The sequence below is a fragment of the Dermacentor albipictus genome, chromosome 1 (assembly GCF_038994185.2).
Source record: "Dermacentor albipictus isolate Rhodes 1998 colony chromosome 1, USDA_Dalb.pri_finalv2, whole genome shotgun sequence".
NCBI lineage: Eukaryota > Metazoa > Arthropoda > Arachnida > Ixodida > Ixodidae > Dermacentor > Dermacentor albipictus.
In genome coordinates this window covers 159,141,763-159,163,785 of record NC_091821.1, presented here as the reverse complement: position 1 = coordinate 159,163,785, position 22,023 = coordinate 159,141,763, and the positions used below count along the sequence as shown (strand labels likewise).

Here is a 22,023-nt window from a genome sequence, read left to right as displayed (position 1 = left end):
CTATTACTAAGCTGTTTAAAAAAAATTATTGGGATAGTAGGCTCCGGCAAAGGACTTCTATCAGTGCATAACCAAAATTTCAGACGTGGCATGGTGAGGAGCCCTTTAAGGAGCCAATAAGGGGAAAAAAAAAAAGATGTCTTTCAGTAAATATGGTCTCACAGTGAATGAGCTTGAAAACGGCTCATATTCACTCAAACTCCTCAAATCCACAGCTCATCATTTGAATTATTAGAAATTGATTTGAATGTTTAATGAGTGAAATTATCACTGGATACAAGAAAAATTGTGTGAAAAAGTAAAAGTCCCTTCAGATTTTCAAATGCCACCGGGTCACCACGTGACAGTGGTTAACAGATGACAGATTGCTGAAAAGCCTGTAAAGTGAACCTGTTCAACAAAAAAAATCTTTAACACCCAGTTATTATAAGAAATGATTATTCTGGCCAGTTTATATCCTGCACAAACAGTGCAACAAACTACTTATGCTAGGTATCCTGATAAAGCTGTTGCTGCCTGCCAGTTAGGGAAGCCTTTTACAACAAATTGAAATGTATGAAAAAAAAAGTAAAAACAGTGTCATTAGCCATACTTTGGAAGCAAGATGAGCACAAAATATTTATATTTCAATTACAGAGAAACTTTTACACATTTTTCATAAAGCCAGCTGCATGACATTACTAAATAAAGGAAATCTGATAACATGTAAAGCATGGCTTACATGATGGTGGAGAAGTCGTCATCAACAAGAATCATGTCAGCTGCTTCCTTACAAACATCCGTGCCAATTTTGCCCATAGCAATACCAATGTCAGCTTTCTTCAAAGCAACTCCATCATTCACACCATCACCAGTCATTCCTACAATGTAGTTGTTCCGCTGCAGAGCCTAGAATAGCAGGATACCACAGTAAACATAAAGGTAAGAAAAGGCAGAGAAAGTGACAAGGCAAACTTTAGCTTTCAACTAGTTCAATAATGCTCAATAAGCAGCAGCATATACCAAGCTAGCTACTAAAACATTTATTATTAGCAAGAAATGTCATTAAGAAATTGAGAAGCTATAAATCCTTGAAACACTACACCAGGAAACAATTTTCCATAGTGCTGCGGCCAAAACTGGGGGCGGAAATTCATGACGGACGGGGCGCATGAACGAACCCATCTGTCTGTCTGTCAAGAATCTCCGCTCCCCACAGTTTTGGCACTAAGGAAAATTTTTTAGTTTTTTTTGCATGAATTAAATTGACTGGCACATGTATTAAAGCTGCTGGCACTTGGCGTAAACATGCTGGCGCATGGATTAAATTCACTGGTGCATGGCCTATTTGTGCTGCCGCTGGGATAAAACATGTTGGTCGAGGATTAAATGTTTGCCACTTGGATCAACCCATCCCGTACCATGCTATTTTGACAAATTCAGATAAAAAATGGCCAAATTATTTTGAAAGACCACAGTTGCCGATATGTTTTACCTCCTCAGAAAGAATGTTTTCCCTCCACAGATTCGCTTGTGCTTGTGCTATCCCGTGGATTGTGTGCTCCATCTACTAAAAGCAAGACTAAGGACTGAGACAAAACAAGGCTTGTCCATGGCATTGCTGGAAAAAGCAAACTACTACTGACAAGCAGAGCTTGTCCTTGGCCATTTCTAATAGAAATGCTAAGATTATCCCAGACAAAACAAGGCTTGTCCATGGCATTGCTGGAAAAAGCAAACTACTACTGACAAGCTGAGCTTGTCCTTGGCCATTTCTAATAGAAACGCTAAGATTATCCCAGCTCGTCCAAGGCACAAAAGGGGTGAACATGGTCTGGCGCACAGATTATTTCTATAGTGCTAGATTATTTCAACTGGCACTTAGATTTAAGTGAGCAGGAAAACATGTAGGACTTTAGAACATTTATTTAAGGTGCTGTACGTGCTAATAATGATGTGATATCATTGCTGGGAGCATGGTGCAGTAGAAACCAAACAGACAGCAATATAATGTATTACGTGCGTTTGCCGCATTGCTAAAACTGGAGCGTGGCTATTCCACGGCGTGGGTCACCATCTTATTCACAACGGTTGCAAAGCCTTTTGAAAAATGTGGAAACTCAAAGGTAGTACACAGCACAAAGGCAAATTCCGTGTTTCATTCTTTTGTAATCATGAAAATTTACTCCATGCTATTGTTTTCTTGTTATAAGAATTGGCTACCTGTCAGATTAAGCTGTATGTAACTTTCTCACTTAAAACCCATAAAAATTGGGAGATGTTAAAATTGGGTAATATGGTACTTTGCAACACTGCTACTGGGTACTTGGGGTATTTGAGAAAATAATGATGGCTTCAGGAAAAGAAACAATATTTCAGAAAGAATTTAGACAGCACATAATTTGCTTACAGTGTGTAACTGCCATTTCCAAAGGCTGTTCACCAGAATCACCGTTAGATTCAGTAATCAACTGACTGTGGCATCAAAAACCCCTGATGCTTGCTGATGTTGGCTACAGCTTCCACAATGGCAGCTGTTGGCAAGTTCTCAGTACTGTGTTGCTATTTCTTAGTTTACCACTTAGTGGTAGCCTGATAAGTGCAGCAGATTTAAATCTTCGAATTACGGGGACATGTGGTCATAAAAGTTCGCAGCCTGTGACATCAAGGTTGCACAAGCCATGTGAAAAAGTAAATCTCTTATGTAGAACTGCTGGCAAATGTCCTTGTGCACACAGAGTCCGAATATTGACTCTAGCACCTGGAGCAGCTCGGCAATGGCTATTATTAAGTTTCCAAGCTTGTGGCTCATGGTCGCCTCCACCCAAGACTGGTTCCTTCTCTTTGCTCCAGATAGCAAATCATCATTAGAACTAATGGGCTCTTATCTTACCTAGAAGTCAAAAGATTGTCACATTCAAGAGGTTGGCAATCTCCAAGTCGCGACGATCGGCAGCTAAGGTAGGACTGCATGCATTTTCATCTCCTCAGTTCTGCGGAATTCCGCAAGGTGAAGGAAGGTTCATGAAAGGAAAAATTGACATCCACCTGTATGTAGCCCAAAGCTACAAAGGAAAAGCACACGGGTTTCTTAGAAACAAAGCTTCATAGTTGAAGAAAAATTTGTCCTGGTGCAGTGTTTGTTTAGTCTGTTGCTTCAAGAGATGAAATAAATTTTAGAAAAATAATAAAACCAAGAAACCGAAAGTCAGCGTGTCTTTGTTTTACTTTGTACTGTAGCAAGAGAGATGTACTTCCGTTTTGTCTGACTGTTCCCACATTGTGTAGGTGTGCATAGAAAGAACGAAGCTATGTCATTTTCTACTGTGTTCCAGAATGTGATCATGCTCTGTGATCCGCTTGCGTCTTTTTTAGTGTTCTTGTAGCACTGACTTCTACCGCTGGTCAGCTATTCTCACGCACAGCGCACAGCAATAAAGCAAGGGGGAAGAAAAAAGAGACAGGAAAAGCTTCAGATCTCTCCGTGGGGTGGCAGCAGAATGATTAATACCTTGCGATGCTATTGATTTGGCGATTTCGTCGGCAAGCACATTATCTTCGATTCCTCTGTGGCCAGGAACCCAGCATACTACTTCATGACTACAAGATAAATAAATGTTACACAAGGGTGAGTAAAGTTCAATAAAAACAGGATTTGTATGCTATTGCAAGGCGATATTGAAAGGCGACTGCCGATTTCCCCCCAGGCGGGTCGATCTGGAGGTGCCGTCTATGTGAAGCAGAGGCCGAAGAGGTGTGTTGCCTTCACCGAGGGGCCTTAAAGGTCCAAACACCCAGTATTGGTTCAGCCACCAGGATCCCCCTTTCCCCTGACACGGCTACACGCGGGAGCGTCCAACCCTCGTGTGCTGGGGTACGTAGTGTCGCAACACACCAAACGGCTGCTGACCAAGGCGCCCCTGCGGGGGGCAGTCCTCCAATAGATTTGCGGTACCTATCTTCAATGATATGAAAGTACCACAAACAGACCAAAAAGAGACCAAAAATCTGCACAGAGCAAATTGCAAGATGCGCTATACTAATAAAGAACTTATCATGAATCGTGAGAGAGAGAGAGAGAGTGAACTTTATTGAGAAGCAGCAGTTTAGTCAGCTGGGCCTAGGCCTCCCATGATGCGACGTCGAGGTCTTGCCTCTTCACCGCTTCGTAGGGTAGCCCACTGCTGGGTAGCCCAGAGTTGGTTGTCCAGATGGGAGCTGCGCAGGGCAGCAAACCATCTCATCGAGAGAACACGGGAATAAGGTCTGGGTATTGATGTTTGCACTCCTGTAGCATGCAGCGGAGTGTTGTTGGTTGAGTTTTACAGATCTTGCACGTGAGGCTTGGGTAGATGTTGGGGTATATGATGTGATAGCGTGTGAGGGAGGGGTACGTATTGGTCTGTAACAGGCGAAGGGTAGTTGCCTGTGCTCTGTTTAACTTGCGGTGAGGGGTGGGGAGGGTTCTTCTTGCGAGGTAAAATGACTTCACAAGGTCGTTGTATCTTGTAAGGCAGTCGCATCCTGCGGGTGCACCTGCACCGTCTCTGGCACGGTTGACTAGTCCTCGTGCTACGGAGTGTGTAACCTCATTGAGGTTGGTGAGGTGCGGGTGGACAACGCCGGCGTGGGCTGGGATCCAGACGAGGGTGATTTGATTTTCAGACGAATGCGGGGCTTGTCGTAAGATACGGAGTGACTGCTGAGAAATACGACCTTTGATGTAGTTGTTGATTGCTGCGCGAGAATCGCTCAGTATGGTGTAACAGGCTGGGTCAAAAGTGGCCAGGGCGATGGCCACTTGCTCGGCCGTCTCTGCATTTTTTGGTAATGATGCTGGCAGTACGTCGGAGCAAGCCGCCTGCTGAGATAACCACCGCAAAGCGCCGTCCATCTTGGTACTCAGCTGCGTCGACGAAGGGGACGCCCACGGTGTTGGCATAAGCTTTGATGAGGGAGGTAGCTCGTGCCTTCCTGCGTCCGTTGTTGTGGTCTCGGTGCATGTTTTTCGGAATAGGGTCGGCGTGCATCCATTGCTGAATGTCGCGTGGTATTGGGTGTTTGTCTCCATGTTGACGGTGGTAGGCGATATTAAGCTTGTTTAGAATGCTGTGGCCCGTTTCCGTGAGGGTAAGCCACTCTAGTTGAGATCGACGTTGGGCTCCGATTAACTCGTCTAGCGTGTTGAGGATACCTAATTGTAGTAGAAGTTCCATGCTGGTGTGGTTGGGTAGTCCTAAGGCCTGCTTATAGGCTCCTCTGATGATGATGTCCAGTTTAGTCTTTTCAGCTTTGTACCAGTTGAGAAAGGGCGCAATGCAAGTAATGTGACAGATGATAAAAGATTCGACAAGGCAGATGAGGCTTTCTTCCTCCATACCGTTTCGTCAGTTGGTCAGCAGGTTGTTTTAGCAGTCTGGATGTATTACAGTGGAATCTCGATGATACGATCACGGCTGATACGAATTTCTGGATGATACGAATTTTTTTGTGGTCCCGGCCGAGCCCCATTACTTTGCAACGTGTTAGAGAATGGTTGTTACAAATCAATTTTCGACGCGCGTCGGTTGATACGAAAATTACCGAAGACATTGGAAATTTGAAAGTGTGCTTGGCGAAAGCCAGACGCTGCTGCCGCTTTCGTTCTGCTTCCCTGCCTTTGGTACCCGGCAATGTAATCAGTCGCTGTTGGCATTTCTTTTCTGCCTCCCTTGCTTTCGCATCTGGTGACATGTTCATTTGTGGCATGCGCATTCGCTCCTTGTTCTTCTGGCGTTTGGTGTTGGGGGAATCCGGCGTCCGCTGGCGCTTCCCCGAACTGCATGGCGCGCAACACGGGCCTCTCACTCGACTGCAACGAAACGGCTGGCGAAGGAGCGGCGGTGCCACCGCCGACGCGCGCGCACCCGTTCTACCACTACTGTGTGACGTCACGGTTGCTATGCGCAGCTGCGCCCCTGACCGGCGCGCCGGTTGCTAAGGCGGGGAGGAGGTTGCGCCGCTGCGCGGAGGAGGGACCACAGTTGGCACCGGTTGGCACGATTCCAGCGCACGGATGGACGCGACCGCGAGCAGGAGCCCCACCGATGGCAGTGAAAGAGAACAGCGCGCAGTTACGCGATTTCTCCTTCTCTCTTTTGGTGCGGAGGCGCGGACGCGGCGCCGGACAGCGCGGAGGCCTCGACTGGGCGCGAAGAGTTTGAAGCGGTGGCACTTGTGTTGCTTTTGTGCTTTTCTTCATTTTCCGCGTGCCATTGGACGGAGTGGCTGCTGTGCTTCGGGCCGCGTTCTTTGTGTTAGACGTGGGCGACGGCGAAGGACCCACCACCGGCGGCTGAAACGCTGCATGCGCACTAAGTTCTGAGGTGTGCGCGAACGAAATCAGCGACGACACGTGCACGCGTTTTTATGGATTTGAACAAAGTCTGCTAATTGACCTGACAAAGAAAAAGAGGCAGAGGACATTAGAGAATTTTCCACAAGAAATAAATCCTTTTTACGTACGTGTGTCTGAGTGAGTTCACCTCTGACTCTTTGATTTAGCTAGTTTTAATTGTTTCGATGATACGAATTTCGGCTAATACGAATATTTTTCGTGACCCCGTGAGATTCGTATCATCGAGATTCCACTGTAGCAGTCTCTCAAAGGATCTTGAAGATAGCCATAGATTTGGCTCCGTTGGCTTCTATGGTCATACCAAGAATACGGATGCTAGGGACCACGGGTATGGGTCCACCATCACTCAGATGGAGTTCGATCCCCTCGTATTGGCATTTATTTGTGGAGCCCCGTCGGGGGCATCCACGGAGTGTGGGGCAGTATAGGAGAAGCTCCGACTTTTCATGGGAACAGCGGAGTCCCGTGCCTTGAAGGTAATTTTCTACGACGTGAATGGTGTCTTGTAGGGCAGTTTCGATTTGGCCGTCACTGCCCTTTGCAGCCCAGATTGTAATGTCGTCGGCGCATATGGTGTGTTCAATGCCGTCGAGTTTTTGTAGTTCTTGTGCTAATCTGAGCATAACCAGATTAAACAGTATTGGGGAAATAAAATGACAGAGCCTTGTGGTGTACCCGCGTTGCTGAAGAAGAGTTCCTCCAATCAAATGTCTCAGACCGAGAGGAAGGCCTTCCGATTGGATAGAAAGTCTCTCTTACGTAGTTGTAAACGCGTTCGCCAAGGTTGAGCAAGGAGATGCGTTTGAGGATGGTGGAGTGCCTGACGTAATCGAAGGCATGCTCAAGGTCGAGGCCCAATATCTCTTTTGTGTGATAGGATTTGCCATCTTGGATTTGATGCTGAAGTTGGAGCATAGCGTCTTGGGTGGAAAGATGCTCTTTATCTATCTCTTTATCTTTATGCTCTTTCTCTTTATAGGTAATTATCAAGTGGGGGTGCACAGATGTGCCTTCGAGATGAGTGTTTAGATGGGTTCGGAGTGTGTGCTCTATGAGCTTGCCTACACATGAAGTTAGCGAGATGGGCCGGAGATTGGTGAGGCTAGATGCCTTACCGGGTTTGGGGATAAGAATTACTTTGGCCGTTTTCCATGCCGGAGGAATGGATCCTTGGTGCCATCAGTTGTTGATGTATTGAGTGAGTTGCTTCACCGAGGTGTCATCTAGATTCCTTAGTGTTTTATTGCTAACACCACCTGGGCCTGGGGCCGAACGACTGTTCAGCTTGTGCAGGGCAGCATGAATCTCTGCCATTATGAAATCCTCATCAAGTGCAGCACTGGAGGTCCTTGTGTATGGCCCGCAAGGTTGAGTGGGCCCAGATGGGATGTACTTTTGACATAAGGTATTCTTAACATGGTCCTGGCCATGCGTCTTGCTTTCTGTGAATAAAAGCTTGGTGAGGCGATCTTGTTGATATGAGTGGGTGGTGGTGCTATCAAACAAATGTTTTGAGGATTTTCTACGAGCAGGGGTGGTGGAGTTGCCCGTCTGGAGAGTTACAGAGGTCTGACCATAGCTGCTGACCTTAGAATGTGGCAGTGTGCTTCAATTTTCTTGTTGAGAAGTGTGTCCTTACGTCCGAGTCTCCTATTGACCCGTTGTCCTTTCCATCTAGACAGGATGGATGTTCTGGCCTCTATAAAGTGGGTGAGTCTGCTGTCCATGCACTCAGTTGGGGCATCTCTTGTAATAGTGCAGGTCGCCGATTTAGTATCAGACTGTAGGTCGCATGACCATGATTCTATGTCGGTAATGGGAGTGTCCGTTGTTGCTGTTACACGGCGTTTACGGAAAGCATCCCAGTCCATCCAAGTAAAGTCCCTTGTTCTTATCATAACGGCTGTTAGGTCTGGGAGAGTAATTTCGATGATAGAGTGATCACTCCCGAGGTCGTGTTGGGTGTTGCGCCATTGGGCGTTGTCTGTGTTTTTGGTGAAAGTGAGGTCTCGCGTCCTGTCTCGTTCAAAGGAAGTGTCGAAGTGAGCGGGGAAAGCTGGGTCAGTAATGAGTGTAAGCCCGAGATTATGGGCGTCTTGCCATAAATTACGACCTGCAGCAGAGCTGTGTCTGTAACCCCATCCTGTGTGTGGGAGATTGAAGTCACCTCCGATGATGAGGGGGCTGCTGCCTACGATGTTCAGGGCCTTTTTGAAGAGGGTTAGAAATCGGCTATGGCGTTGAGATGGAGTATTGTTGAGGATAAAGATTTCTTCGTGTCGTTTTCTGTGCGGGATCAGCTCAATAAAGAGGTGTTCAATGCGCCGGTCGTGGAGATCGCGTTTGATTGCGGTAATTCGTTTTCGAATGAGTGTGGAGACTCTATGTGGCGCATTGTTCGCCGTGAAAGGTTGATATTTGGGAAGGTTGATTGGAGTGTTGTGCGTTTTCTGGAGTAAGATTACGTTGGGTTGACATGTAGTACGGAGGTATTGATGGAGAACGGGTTGTTTGTGGAGGCAGCCTCGATAGTTCCACTGCCAAAACGTTGTGTCAGTGTTAGTGTGGGCCATGATGAAGGATAGGGGATGCCACAGGTGGCAGGGTGGTGGCGACAGTTCCTGTTGTGTCCATGGCTATGGCTTGAGTGGTGGATGCGGTTTTGGCTTGAATATTAGCTCCCATGGCAGTGACTCTGTGCACATGGGTGATTAAAGAATTGTGTAAAGTTTCTACCACGCTTTGGAGTGTTACGAGCATGTCCGTGACTTAAGAGCGTATTTGCACCTGAGCTCCTTCTTGGAGGGCTTGCTTTTTTGGGGCTGGTCTTGACTGTTCTTCAGGTTGGGCGTTGCTAGCGGGTTCTGGGGTTTTGGGTGTGGGTTGGGTTTTGGGTTATTTGAGGCTGTAAACCTCCTGGGTAAGCTTTTGGATTAAATCACATATAACCGTGTTTTCTTTCTTAAGGTGTTCGATATCTGTGTTGTCTGTGCTGGGTTTAGACAGACGTTATGTGGCCCTCTCACGAGACGTCCATCAGGGCCTCTGTGAAGTTCACCTTTTCTGAGGTATGTCTGGCTCTTGGAGTTGACATGGATCTTGATCTGGAACGGCCCTCCCTCGGTCTGGAGAAGGAGCGGGACCGGTGCTTGGTCTCCACGGGTGAGAAATCTTCTGATTGAAGTGCTGATTGCTGTGCTGCTTGGCATTCTTCGAGGTGTCTTCGTATAGCATACGGCGTTTTGTATCTGGAAGTACAGTTGTATCTGGCTGTGGGGTGGGGTCCTCCAGAAACGTGCACTTGGGGGTACACATGATCTTGATCGGGGTTGCGAGCTCCACAGCCCTGGCAGATCTTGTTATTAGGGAAGGGGCAAACAACCATACAGTGCCCAAGACGGCCGCAGTGGTAACAGATATTGTCGTCGAAGGCAATGACGATAGTCGTGGTGGAACCCATTCGCTTGGCATCCAGAGCTAGAGGATTACGATCATTTACGATGTTAGCGTCGACTTGACTAGCGTTAACAATGAGAGGGATGCCTCTGATGACTCCTTTGGTAGTATTATCTGGGGCGGCTTCGTACGCACTGACCTTGTGGGTTACCCCGTGGACTTCGATGGATTTGATTCTTACGTACCGGCCTGCATTTTGTGGGCTGGGCATGCTGATCACCGTGATGTTTTGCAGGTTGTTCGAGCAGATTGTGTCGTTTCGACTGTCTTCTGAGCTAAGGTGTGTTGCTTGAAGAATAGCTGTAGTCACTGTAGAGCTACTGACCTTGGAAATATTGAGTGCTCCTTTGGGTCTGACGATCTTGATCTCATTTGTTGGTAGTGGGAGCATGCGCCCGGCCTTGAGAACTTGAGTCTTAACTTGCTGCTGGGTCTACAGTGAGAGCGGTAGCCTTGCATCTTAGATGGTTCTTCTTTGGATAATTTTCGGCCTCATTTCTTGTCAGGGTGACGGGAACATGTGGTGCCACCAGCCCATCTCGGCGGTTAACTCTTCTGGGAAATATCTTTGCCACATAATTGGACTTCCATGCTTCACTGATGTGGCGAGAGGCTTGTGCGTCATAGCAGAGCTCGCGCGGACACGCGCAGGAATGCGCCGTGCAGCCTGGGAGCCCGAGCACCTGGGAGCCCGAGCACCTGGGAGCCCGAGCACCTGGGAGCCCGAGCACCTGGGAGCCCGAGCACCTGGGAGCCCGAGCACCTGGGAGCCCGAGCACCTGGGAGCCCGAGCACCTTGGAGCCCGAGCACCTTGGAGCCCGAGCACCTGGGAGCCCGAGCACCTGGGAGCCCAAGCACCTGGGAGCCCGAATACCTGGGAGCCTGAGCACCTAGCACGCACACTTAGTTTTAGTGCGGCAACGGCGTGGTCGTAACACAAAAGTGGTCGCAGTCCCGGAAAAATAAATGTCCCACTTGATAACTTGGTATCTACAGTGCTGGTGGTCTCACGGTTCAAATGGTACACAATTCATGCTGGTATTCAGATAAAATCGCAGCAAAAACATTTCAAGAAGACAGAGCCGATGTGAGCACGTCTGAGCATCTAGCCATCACCGTGAATCATAAGAGATGGTTACTAAGCGCAAACCTATGAAGCATGTTGCAACAATGGTGAACTAGCAGTAATATTAAAAATACCGCCATCACTGTTTTTTACTACGATTTCCTGCACGTGAAGTACTGCTATTATGACAATGCACATGTACGAAGTGCTACATTGACCCCAAAGTGTGGGTGAAAAATGACACCCACTCAAAGTGACATTAAATAAGCCGGTCTAGTAAAGAACTTGTCGCGATTGGACAACTTCACCTCTGGCAATGAAATAATCATACTAACTGCACTGCCTTCTTCACAGAGCACTGTCGACATAACAGGTCCTCTGCATTTAAACTGCATTGCAAGGGGCACAAAACTGGGAACACATAAGAATTTATTTCGGGCTGCTAGGCCAGTTATGGCAACTATACTGGACATAAAAAGTGATAACGAACCTTTACAATACGAAGCTTATGCCCTGGTCCTGTCCTGTAAAACACGGACACAGATCCAATGATCCTCTGCAGCTCACTGTCGGTCATTGCATCCAGGTGATCCCCAGAGAGCACAACGTTGCCCACAGCATGGAGACCAAGGCGAGCCGCTGCACAAGAACCATGCTGTCACTCATAAATAATAAGAGAGTTAGATTATGGGGCACAAATGGCTTATGCAGGAGAGATGCTTGCATTTTTTACAATGTGCAGTGCAGCTGCTGCTATTTCTTACTTACGCAATCCACTTGCGTCCTTCGATTTACAACTGTCAAATATCAATTTTGGGAAAAAAAAGGCACACAGTTCATAAAAGGCATACCCGACTCAAAATTTAAGGTCAATTTAAGGAGGATGAAGCAAGCTTCATTTACACTCTTGTATTAGTGACTATTCTTTGAAGCTATTTCACAGCAACTGCTTATACACACGCGCCGAGAAAAGGCAAATGGGACAAGCACGACACTTCGACAGACTTTTTCACATTTAAAGCCTGTGAAAGTGCAATGCAGAAGGTGTGCATATTCTGTACAAGGCATATCAAGTACAGTCGCCAACCAATAATTTGGACTCGGCAAGGATTGCCTGAAAGAATAAATAAACTGGAGTCTGTGGAGAGTGGCAAGAATTCACCAGAAAAGGAATGTCCCTATTTCATGTTTGCCCCAGCAAAAGCTATCCAAACAGTGTGCATTGCGAGCATTCTGTCACAGCAGCAAGCTCGTCCGGTATAACGGGAACCACAGGAGAGCTTGGCATTTTGATGGATGGACAGAGGCGTAAACTAAAGCCCCTCTATACTACTACCACAGTGGTGAAGGACCATTAGCATGCGCCCCAGCCACCTGGTGGCGCAGAGCTTAACCAGCCAAACAGAGCTAATATTGCTGTAAACAAATGTAAAATATTTTAAACATTTAAAAAGACATATTCATGATTACGCTCCTATAATATATAATAGCTCTGTGCCACCAGGTGGCTGCACCATCATATGTGCTTGCACTCACCCCATAAAATGCCCAGTCCACTTGCGCTTGCATTTACCCGAATACCGGACATGCTAAACTCTATTGTGGTAGTAATCCTTCGGCATGAAGTGATGGCCACAAACGCACAGATGCTGGTGCCGATCAGATACCGACAGCCTGATGCTCTGCAGCTGCTCAGCTCGCATGTTGCCTTGCAGAGGGACACGATGTCGCAGTTTGACATGTCACCCATCGCTAGATTTCCAGCCCACAAAATAAAAAGGGTGATCCATGGTGCTCGAAGAAAACAAAGCTTGAGACCAAAACTGACCACACAGCTCATGTCAACATGGAGAACACTTCAACACTAGCAGACAACATTTGCTGTGCACTGGAAGTGGTTGAATGTAGTAATAAATTGTTGTGTATTTTCTTTATGTTACTTACTTCTTATAGAAATAAATTAACCAGCATTCCAACAATTATGAACATTTGTTCACCATAAATTTTGAAAAATTATCATTGACGTTACCTGGGTAGCCAATCGGATAGCTCACCCAACAGACGTCAATTGGGCCAAAAGCGTCAATTGCGAAGGGACGGCTGAAACTCATGGGAGCGGCACAGCTGCGATTGGTAGCGATGTACATATTTAAAACCTTAAAATAAATTACACATTTTACATGGAGTACTTGAATGTGTCAATGATAAGAAGGACCTACTCTAACTCAGTAATTTGTAAAAAATCATCAAAATCGTTTCAGGGTCCCTTTAACGAAGGAAACAGGCATCTCTGTATAAGTTCTAGTTTCATGCATACCAAGTTTGACCGCATGCGCTTTCACTCCACAATGACCTCACTGTTTGAATACGGGCCACATAGCAACTCCACCATTTGCGCAGTTAGACCTTGCCCTTCAACTTATACCCAAGGGTGCCCAGGTCAATGTTGTCATATACCTTCTCCATATCAAGGAAATCAGCCCACAGTTCCCGCCCTTGCATTTATGACAGTTCTTTGCACCGTTTGAGAATGAAGACATTATCCTACAATCATTGCCTGGCTCAGAACCCATTCTGTCTGGGGCAGCATTTGCAACACTTGGGAAAACACCGTGTATAACACCGGAGTCCCTCAAATCAGTTTGCATGACCTTTAGCTAATGCAGTTTCTTGCTTCCCTGTATGTAGAAGTCATTAAATTACTTGGCACTGGCGCTTGGTGCCACATTCTTCAGGAGGGCCTCATTGGAGTGGCCGTAACTATTAGTGCAGCAAAATTATGCAAAATGTTTTTAATGATTGTGAAAGCTGATGTGGAGGAGAATAAATGGACAAATTTTAAGAAATATCAAAAATGAGCTGTTTTTTTAAGTTGTCAGAAATTTCCACTGTTCGGTGTTTTCTTGAAGTTCGCCCAATCGTATCTCTTTATTGAAAAGCTATATAAATATAAGCTTTAGTAGTTTGATAGATAAGTATGCTTAGAATATAATGTGGAATTATTGCTGCTCTGCCACAAGTCTTTTTTGAGATAGAGACATGCAAAGTAGACAAAAAGACGTTCCCTGGACCGATTTGAGAAATTTTATAAAAACATCTACACCACCCAGAAAAACCAAATAACTAAACACAAATAAGAACATGCACATATTAACCCTTTGAAGGTTTTCGCCATACATGCACGGTGGCGGTTCTCTGTCCCGCAAGGGCTTTGCTGTACGAATACGGTTTCGACCCCCTGTTTGAAATTTCGCACCATAATGACGATGCGTGCTCACTGGGAAGTGCTGCCACCTGTTAGGACTTACAAGAAGCGTTTGAAATTTGCGCTACCTTCTTGGGGAGATAAACAGAACCGATTTCTAGCTTCAGCGCGTCGCGCAGACTGCGGCGACACCCCTTTTGCGGTTTCAGTTTCGCCGCGTGATCGTAACGGAGCCGTGCAAAACGTCATTTTCCTCTTTGTCGGCACTCTCTTGCAGAGGTGGCGGAAGTTGATTTCTATCTTGATTGGCGCTGCTCTTAGCTTGTTTATCACTGCCGTTCACAAGGTATTCTCGCTCTCTGCAGCAACGGGCTTACGCGAGAGGGTGCCTCAGACCTCTGCCCAAGGCAGCCGCACGCAGAGAAGATGTCATGTGTGCGCCAATACAATTCGTCACTCCAAGAGAAGAACATACATGCATTTTAGGTGTGCAGACTGCGATAAGGCGCTGTGCGGAGACCCGTGTTTCAAGGAGTACCACACTCTGAAATACTGTTGAACATTTTGCAGTTCTGAGTGATGCCGACACCAAAATATTGTTCCTAATTTTTTTTTTACTATTTATTCCCGACTTTATACAGCTTGTACATTCAAGATCCGCAATAAAGTAATTTGACCACCTGGGAAAGTTTTTTTCAAAATAATTTGACCCTCAAAGGGTTAAGTCAAACAATTTTCAGCTACCTAACTTAAATATATTTTGTGTAATTCATAACTAAAGTTGGCCAAAACAGCAGAGCAGGTAAGTGCAGCACTTCACTTTTTAGTTATTTTTGATCCCCGGCGCTTAAAAAAACATTTTGGTAGATACCAATTGCGCATCTTTTTTTTTTTCAATCATCAGGCAACAATATATAAAAACTTGAAATATACTTAAAAGGCCGACCGGCCATCCTTTGTTCGATCTTACATGGACTCGCACTACAACTGTTTTTCTTTCATTGCCTCTGGATGATCACAAGATGCCACTTTCCTCGTTACGAGTGACGACTGAATCTCTTTATCCCACTATCTCTTTTGTTAATATTTGTTTCCTACCAGTGCCGTGTCATGTTATATGGACTGCAGCTCGCACTCTTTGTATCAGGCACTCAGAAGCTTCTTTGTCGCCGTTTCCAGGCGATTTGCTATCTGCACAATACGACGGTGCAAAAGGTATTGTTTTTCCCTTGACAACCAGACTTGTATATCCCGTCAAGTACCGAATTTCCAGTAGGATCCGGTTATGACTGCCACCTAAACTATGGCTGCCCTCTTTCTCAATGGTCACTTGAGCCAGTCAATCATACGCATTCTCCAACATGAGAGCAAATTCTATGCTCAGCTTCCCACTACTCGAGGACCACATAATTACTCTCACACTTCTACTGTAGGTTTCAAATAACTAAATTGAATATAATCACACATTTCAGCAGATATATGTCATTAGCATCAGTTTAGCAATCTACGGGGTCTAAAGCCCTTTTCACAGGACAGCAATTTCGGCACAAAAGCGGCACAGCAGCCAGCGGTGCTGTGATCCCGATTGCAACATTTGGAAAAATTTGCCAGCGGTGACAGCGTCTTGCACTGGTGGAGCGTCAGCAAGCAATGACATCAGGAGCACGTGACATCGGTGGTACTGAGGCACTGAAAACTTGTGTGTACAAGCTGGCGACGCTTTTCTAGCAGACAGCAACCAGTGCGGTGCAAAATTGCGCGAATGTGGTACAATCGAACCCAAATATATCGAGCTCAAAGGGGATGGTGAAATAGTTCGATATACATTTAAAAGTCTATATAACGAACTTCAATATAACGAAATTTTCGGTATAATGAAGTATTTCACTTTTCTTAACCGATTGTCCATAGAACACTCTGTATTCAGAACCTCAATAGAACGAAGTGTGCTTGTATGCGATTTCAATATAACGAAATTTTACTGCCGCCACAAACTAATAGCGAGACAATAAAGAAAAACTTCTACGGATGCAGATGGTCAAAGGATTGAATTACAAGTGGCGCTTTGCACATGCACCTCTGAAAATCGCGTGCTGCGCGACAAGAGCCACCACCGAAGTGGAGCCGCTCATGTTCCGTATAAAGCTCAACTGCAACAACATCCTGTCGCGCGCCGTGTGCTTTAGGTGCAAGTTAAAGCATGCTAGGGTAAAACAAGAAAGATGGTGGCTTCACGAGTGCCCCGTTCCCACGCGAGCAAAGGGAAAGAGGGGTGGGGAGCAAGCTCGTGGTAACGCAATGAAGCGCGCGCAAGTGGATGTGGCAGAGTTGGAGAAAAGTTGGCGCACGCCTCAGTTTCTGGCACACGTTTTGGCCGTGCCTGCACATGGCTGTAGGTGCAGCTGAGCACATACGTACCTGCGCACCCTGCTTTAGAGGTAATCTGCCACGTGTGCAAATAGTGGGCATGTCGAGACAGTGTGGCATCTTGTAAGCTATCTTCCCACGCGTTTAATGTTGGAGGTTGCGTAACCTCGATTTTCGTTGACCCGTTGGAGAGAGATGCAGATGAGGCATTCGCTCTCTGCTGCTGGCGCTTTTCATGATAGCGTCTTCCCAGTGCAGGCGACGCTATCAGTCGTTTGGGCGGATTGCATGCAAAAGTGTGGCTGGCTTCGCTTTATTCATACCACAAATGTGAAGATATCGCCGATATGGCATGAAACCGTATCATTTGCTGCCGGCTCCCTAATTTATCAAAAAGAATTGTTTTCTCATTCAAATTAGCTTTTTTCGATTGTCTGATAATTCAGAAAATTCTGCAGCCCTTTTCTATGTAAAGAAAATCGGTCAGTGACTGTACTTATATAAAAGGTTGAATTTCAATACAACGAAATTAAGCAAATTGCAGATTTTGCCGACTTCATTATATCGAGGTTTAACTGTATCAATAATCTAATATACAAAATAAAGGTTTTATACAAAATTTTTCAAGGGGATTTTACAGCTGCTCATTACACACAAGAATTCATTATATCCAGGTTCGATATACCTGAGTTTGACTGTATGGTCTTTGTTTTTTTTTTCCTCTTTGCCATTTTTTGGATGGTGGTGCCCATATGGCTCCAGACAGATGAGACAAAATGGCATTGCATGCTTTTCATTTGCAGTGCTTGCAAACTTTGGACATCCATGCTCGCGGTTTAGCTTTGTGCTTCTTTGGTCAAAGGTCACTCCAGCTCTACTAGAACCAAGAGGCCGCTGGGTCCTTCTGCTCGAATGCCTTGAGGGGAAAAGGGGACGAGTGAGTGGTTAAAATCCAGCCATGCTTGGTCACCAGACTGCTTCGGTGACCAAGGAAACCAACTGCTCACGAAGCTTTCCGTAAGCGACATGTATTGCAGTGGCGGGTGTCGCACCAACATGGTGCATGTAAAACAAAGCCGGGTCCCCGCATTGTGGTGTTGCTCAGTTGCCAAGATTGTTGCCGCTCAGTGACTTGCATTTGTAACAGACTTAAGTTTACACTGAAATCGCGGATAAATGGGATCTCATGCACAACCTGAAGTTTCTAAATGTTTTCCTGAAGGCACCCCAGAACTCTTTGTTGAGTTCCTTTCCTTCTCCCAAATCTTGTGTATTCTGTGGCGACTGCTTTCTTTCACCCAGCCAGTGTCTCTGTCAGCTATAGGTGTACTTTGAACGTAGGATTTGGTTTCCTCCAGTCCTTGTCCAGGCAAAAGTGTGCCTCGACTCCACCATAAAACCTTGGGCAATAGCAATATGGTTGTTGCAGATTTCAATTCACAACCGTCCAGGAAGATCTGCTGTTGCTGACGGTGGTGGTACTAGTGGCATGTGTAATGATTTGCAGCCTCCTAAGTAGCTAGCATCTGTGATACTCCGCATTACAAATTCTCCATTTATGCGACATTAACACAGAAAAATAATAAAATTTTGCTCATAATTTTGAAATATGAAATTCGTAGAGCTAAAATAATTTGACAATAAAGCCATAGGTTTCAGATGGGCACTTTCAAACCTTCATTAAGATGTTCAAGCACCAATTAATTGTATGCATTGTAAATTTAGTTGCACCACATTTCTTGCATATTCAAAATTATTAAAAGCGTGCAGATGCAGAACGGTTTAAGGATATCTAATTTTTCACAGAGTTTTATCAAATTTACAAAATGTCAACTCTATCGAGAACTCTTAACAGGAATGCCAGGCATGAGAACATAAAACTAATTTATGGCTTGCGTACTAGGAAAGCATCTACATAGCCACTGATGATATGCCTGATGTAAAACATTTTGAAAGAACAATGAAAGAAGTGAACCCACTACACAACGACATACTGATACAAAGAGTAAACACACAGCCGTCTACTTTCTAACTCATTTTAAACACTTTACAGATATTACTCAAACTTGCAGTACATGACCAATAAGAAGTGTTTTGGGATGTATGCGGCACGTTTTAAACACCAGTATTTTTTAATTAGTGCTTTGATATTGGTGCACCATCTTGGCATGTATAGTCAACCACAAAAGTTCATGGACCACGCGATATCAGAATCTAATGTTAAATTTCCGAGCATCTTGCAACAGTAGTCAGTAAAACCGAACATCGCAATGTTGTTCACATATACTGCTACAGGCTGTAAATGCAAAAACTAGGCTGCGTTGTGAGGCTGCACAGATGTTCAGCTTTTTCTTAGATCTCATGTTCCGTAAAATTTTGTGGTTGACTGTACAATTGTGCAAACAGCACCTGCGGGGTTCAACTGAAAAGATCTTTAATAATATGAATTTCACAGTAATGAGATTTCACTGCATCAAGCACACATTTTTTACCACGTTGAAACCTTGACCCTTTAGTGGTGGCACATATACATATTGGGAAAGTTTTTTTTTAAATCTAAATATAGAAAACACATCGAGAATAATAAGCAATGAAATGAAAAATTTTTTTCAGAACATTTTTGAGCAATAGGGGGGAACCTCAGCCTGACAACTAGAAAAGAGCTGCCCCCTAAGCCACTTAAGACTTTGTTTGGAATTTGTGCAAACAGCTCCGCCATATGTGAACCATAGGTGCACATTTCATTTGTTTTACATCACGTGTGCGACACAAATGCAGCCGGAGATCTTGCATCTGCCTGTCTCCTCTGACCGTGCTTTCAAAAGAAAGCTAGTCGCATGCTAAACTTCTTTCCCATCCAGTGTTCCTGCTCTAAAGCAACAACTGATGCTTGCTGCCTGTCATTCAGTTTTAGCTGAAGACAGGTAGAATGCAACTTTGTATTCAATACCAGAACTCGGCAAGAAAAAAAACCTTTTTCTTGTATGTCGCCCATAGGCAACATTCGGCAATAAAGGGAAAACCCATTTCAGATTCACAAACAGATGTGTAACTGAGCAGGCGATTTCTGTTTGACTAATGTGGCATCACCCTTTCCGGAAGATGAACTGCCTAGTCCAACAATGAGTATTATTTAACTGCTCATGAGAAGCTGCTTGTCAGGGCTGTTAGCTTCAGCGTCCATGCACACGTAATATACATTACTATAGAGTCTGTGGCCATAGTGATATGCCCACACATTTAGAACGAGTGATGAACACAGTACTACAAAGGAAACTTTTGTGAAAGCCTGTAAGAGCAAGAGCATGCTAACTGAATATTTTTTTCATTTCTCTGCTGGGACAGAACTGCAGTGCAACAAAATTGTTGGTCACCAAGACACTCAAGCCAGTATTTTTGTCAGTTGAACACATTTCATTGCATACTAATGAAAGTTTAATTTTGTGTTTTAAACTGTTTTTGAACAGAGCACAAAGTGGGCACCCACCAACAGTACAGGCAGTTTCTTCAGAGTCGCCAGTAAGCATCTTGACATTGACACCACTACTATGGAGTGTCTCAATGGAGTCACGCACTCCTGGTCTGGGAGGGTCCATAATGCCCACTAAACCCAGAAACTTGAGTTGGTTGAGGTTTGTGCCGCTTGCCAAAGAGAGAACTGCAACGTTAAACAAGGAAAGCCAAGGCATCAGAAACAACTTCCGCACATGGTTCAATGTCGTAGAACAGACCACATGCAATTTAATTATTACGACAAAACATGCAACTTGCCTCTGAGACCCTTGCGACCCATAAACTGAGCCTCCTTGATATACTGAGCTGTGCGTTCAGTTGTAATTGGCAATGGTATGCCGTGGTGACTGTAGTGGGTGCAATGGGCCAAAATTTTCTCCAGTGCCCCTTTCACAAAGTACTGCTCCTGTTCCTGCAATGAAGGAAGTAGAACACTGTTCAGATTACTTTATGGCATACGAAAATGTCAAGAGCAGACATTAAATAAATCTAGGAAAACCTCCCACATATACATTCAAACCATGAGCACCTCATTTAATGAGCTTGGGAAAACGAGTTCAGCAAAAATCTGCAACATGGAGTTTGATACATGAAAGAAAAAGCTGGTAAACGGATTCTTCAAGGAACCTCAGGTGGATGCCAACTTTCCCTTTCACAATGAGCCAATTCTAAACAACCAACTTTGTAATGTGTGATATTGATATCAATGAGATCAGCTTGGGAAAAAAAAAAGTTACTGAGCTGCTATCAATGCAAAGAGAAGGTGCAAACATATGCGTACGCACACACGCCTAGAAACACAAGGAATTGAGGGCCAAATATGTAAATATAAGTGGCACAAACAAGTTCCAAAATGGCCAATGCAGTATACTTATGGCACCATGTTAATGTTTGAAAAACATGCCAATTTTTCAACATTTTGCAGCTCAGACAGTGCTGCCGCCTTTTGTGGCTACAAGATTTTTTTTTTTTCTGCTTTTTAGTCTCTTCCCTGCTGTGGGTTGCTTTGTGGCTATGGTGTTGGGCTGCTAACATGAGGTGGCGGGATTGAATCCCAGCCATGATGGCCGCATTTCTATGGGGGCGAAAAGCTAAAACACTCGTGTACTTAGATTTACGGGTGCAACGAAAGGAAACGGCCTGCGAGACGAAACCAAAATTAACTGCGTGTGCATGCAGCAGTTAATTTTGGTTTCGTATCGCGGGCTGTTTCCTTTCGTTTCACCCGTAAAAACTTATGTCTATCTGGTTTATAATCACTCAGAGGGTCACTGCTAGGCGCTCGCTCATTTACTGCTCACAGGAGGGTGCTGGTACATAGAAACGATTCCACTGTTACAAGCGATATTGCCATGCCTGCGTTTGTTTTCTCGAGACTTGCGAAAACTGGTTGCCCCTTGTTGGTGATGGAATGAAGGATTACTTTAAGTTTCTGACTCGTTTGGCTTTTGTGACAAGTGCACAACCATGGAGTTTTCTTGTGTGCACTTGCATACATGGTCGTGCGCAGTGGTTTCTCTGCTACAAGTGAGTCGAGTGGCAATTCCTATAATGTGTAATACTGCCCAAGTGCAAAATCATAACATGTATATCTAGTATTTCAATGTATGTACCATTTTATTCTCATTATAAGTGTTTCTGCAAGCGCATCTGTATTCATGAATAAGCAATGCATGTTTACCTAGGAAAATATTTTTTTCTCACTGTATTGTCACTTTTAAAAAAAATTGCGGTAAATTTTTTAGGAGACAGGTCAGTATCAAAATTTTAAATCTGCAATAAAAAAATTAAATCTTGGGGGGGGGGCGCATTTGGTGAAAAAAATTTACCCTGAAAAGGTTAGGGGGGAAACAGATAGTTTTAAACCCGGCTCAGTGTTAAGGAAACTACATTCCCTGTGCTTATCATGCCACTGAATAAGCTAAGCTTTTACTTTTACTACAAAGGACTGATTAACAACGGGCAATCGTAAGATTCATGTACTCGATTTTCTAAGAAGAGAAGACAATTTAGGCAGAAGTCTCAAGCAATGCTACATG

General features: G+C 44.9%; 1 protein-coding gene across 5 annotated transcripts in view; it reads right to left on the bottom strand.

Moving 5' to 3' along the window:
- Positions 1-22,023, bottom strand: part of SPoCk (secretory pathway calcium atpase) — a 117,851-nt gene that overhangs the window by 43,298 nt on the left and 52,530 nt on the right. For all 5 annotated transcript variants that reach the window (XM_065442991.2, XM_065442999.2, XM_065442996.2 and 2 more), the window contains exons 15-18: positions 20,243-20,396; positions 19,959-20,129; positions 11,390-11,538; positions 722-888 (exon numbers count right to left, since the gene is read on the bottom strand). In XM_065442991.2, coding sequence (XP_065299063.1) covers positions 722-888; positions 11,390-11,538; positions 19,959-20,129; positions 20,243-20,396 — 641 coding nt within the window. The remainder of the gene's footprint in view (positions 1-721; positions 889-11,389; positions 11,539-19,958; positions 20,130-20,242; positions 20,397-22,023) is intronic.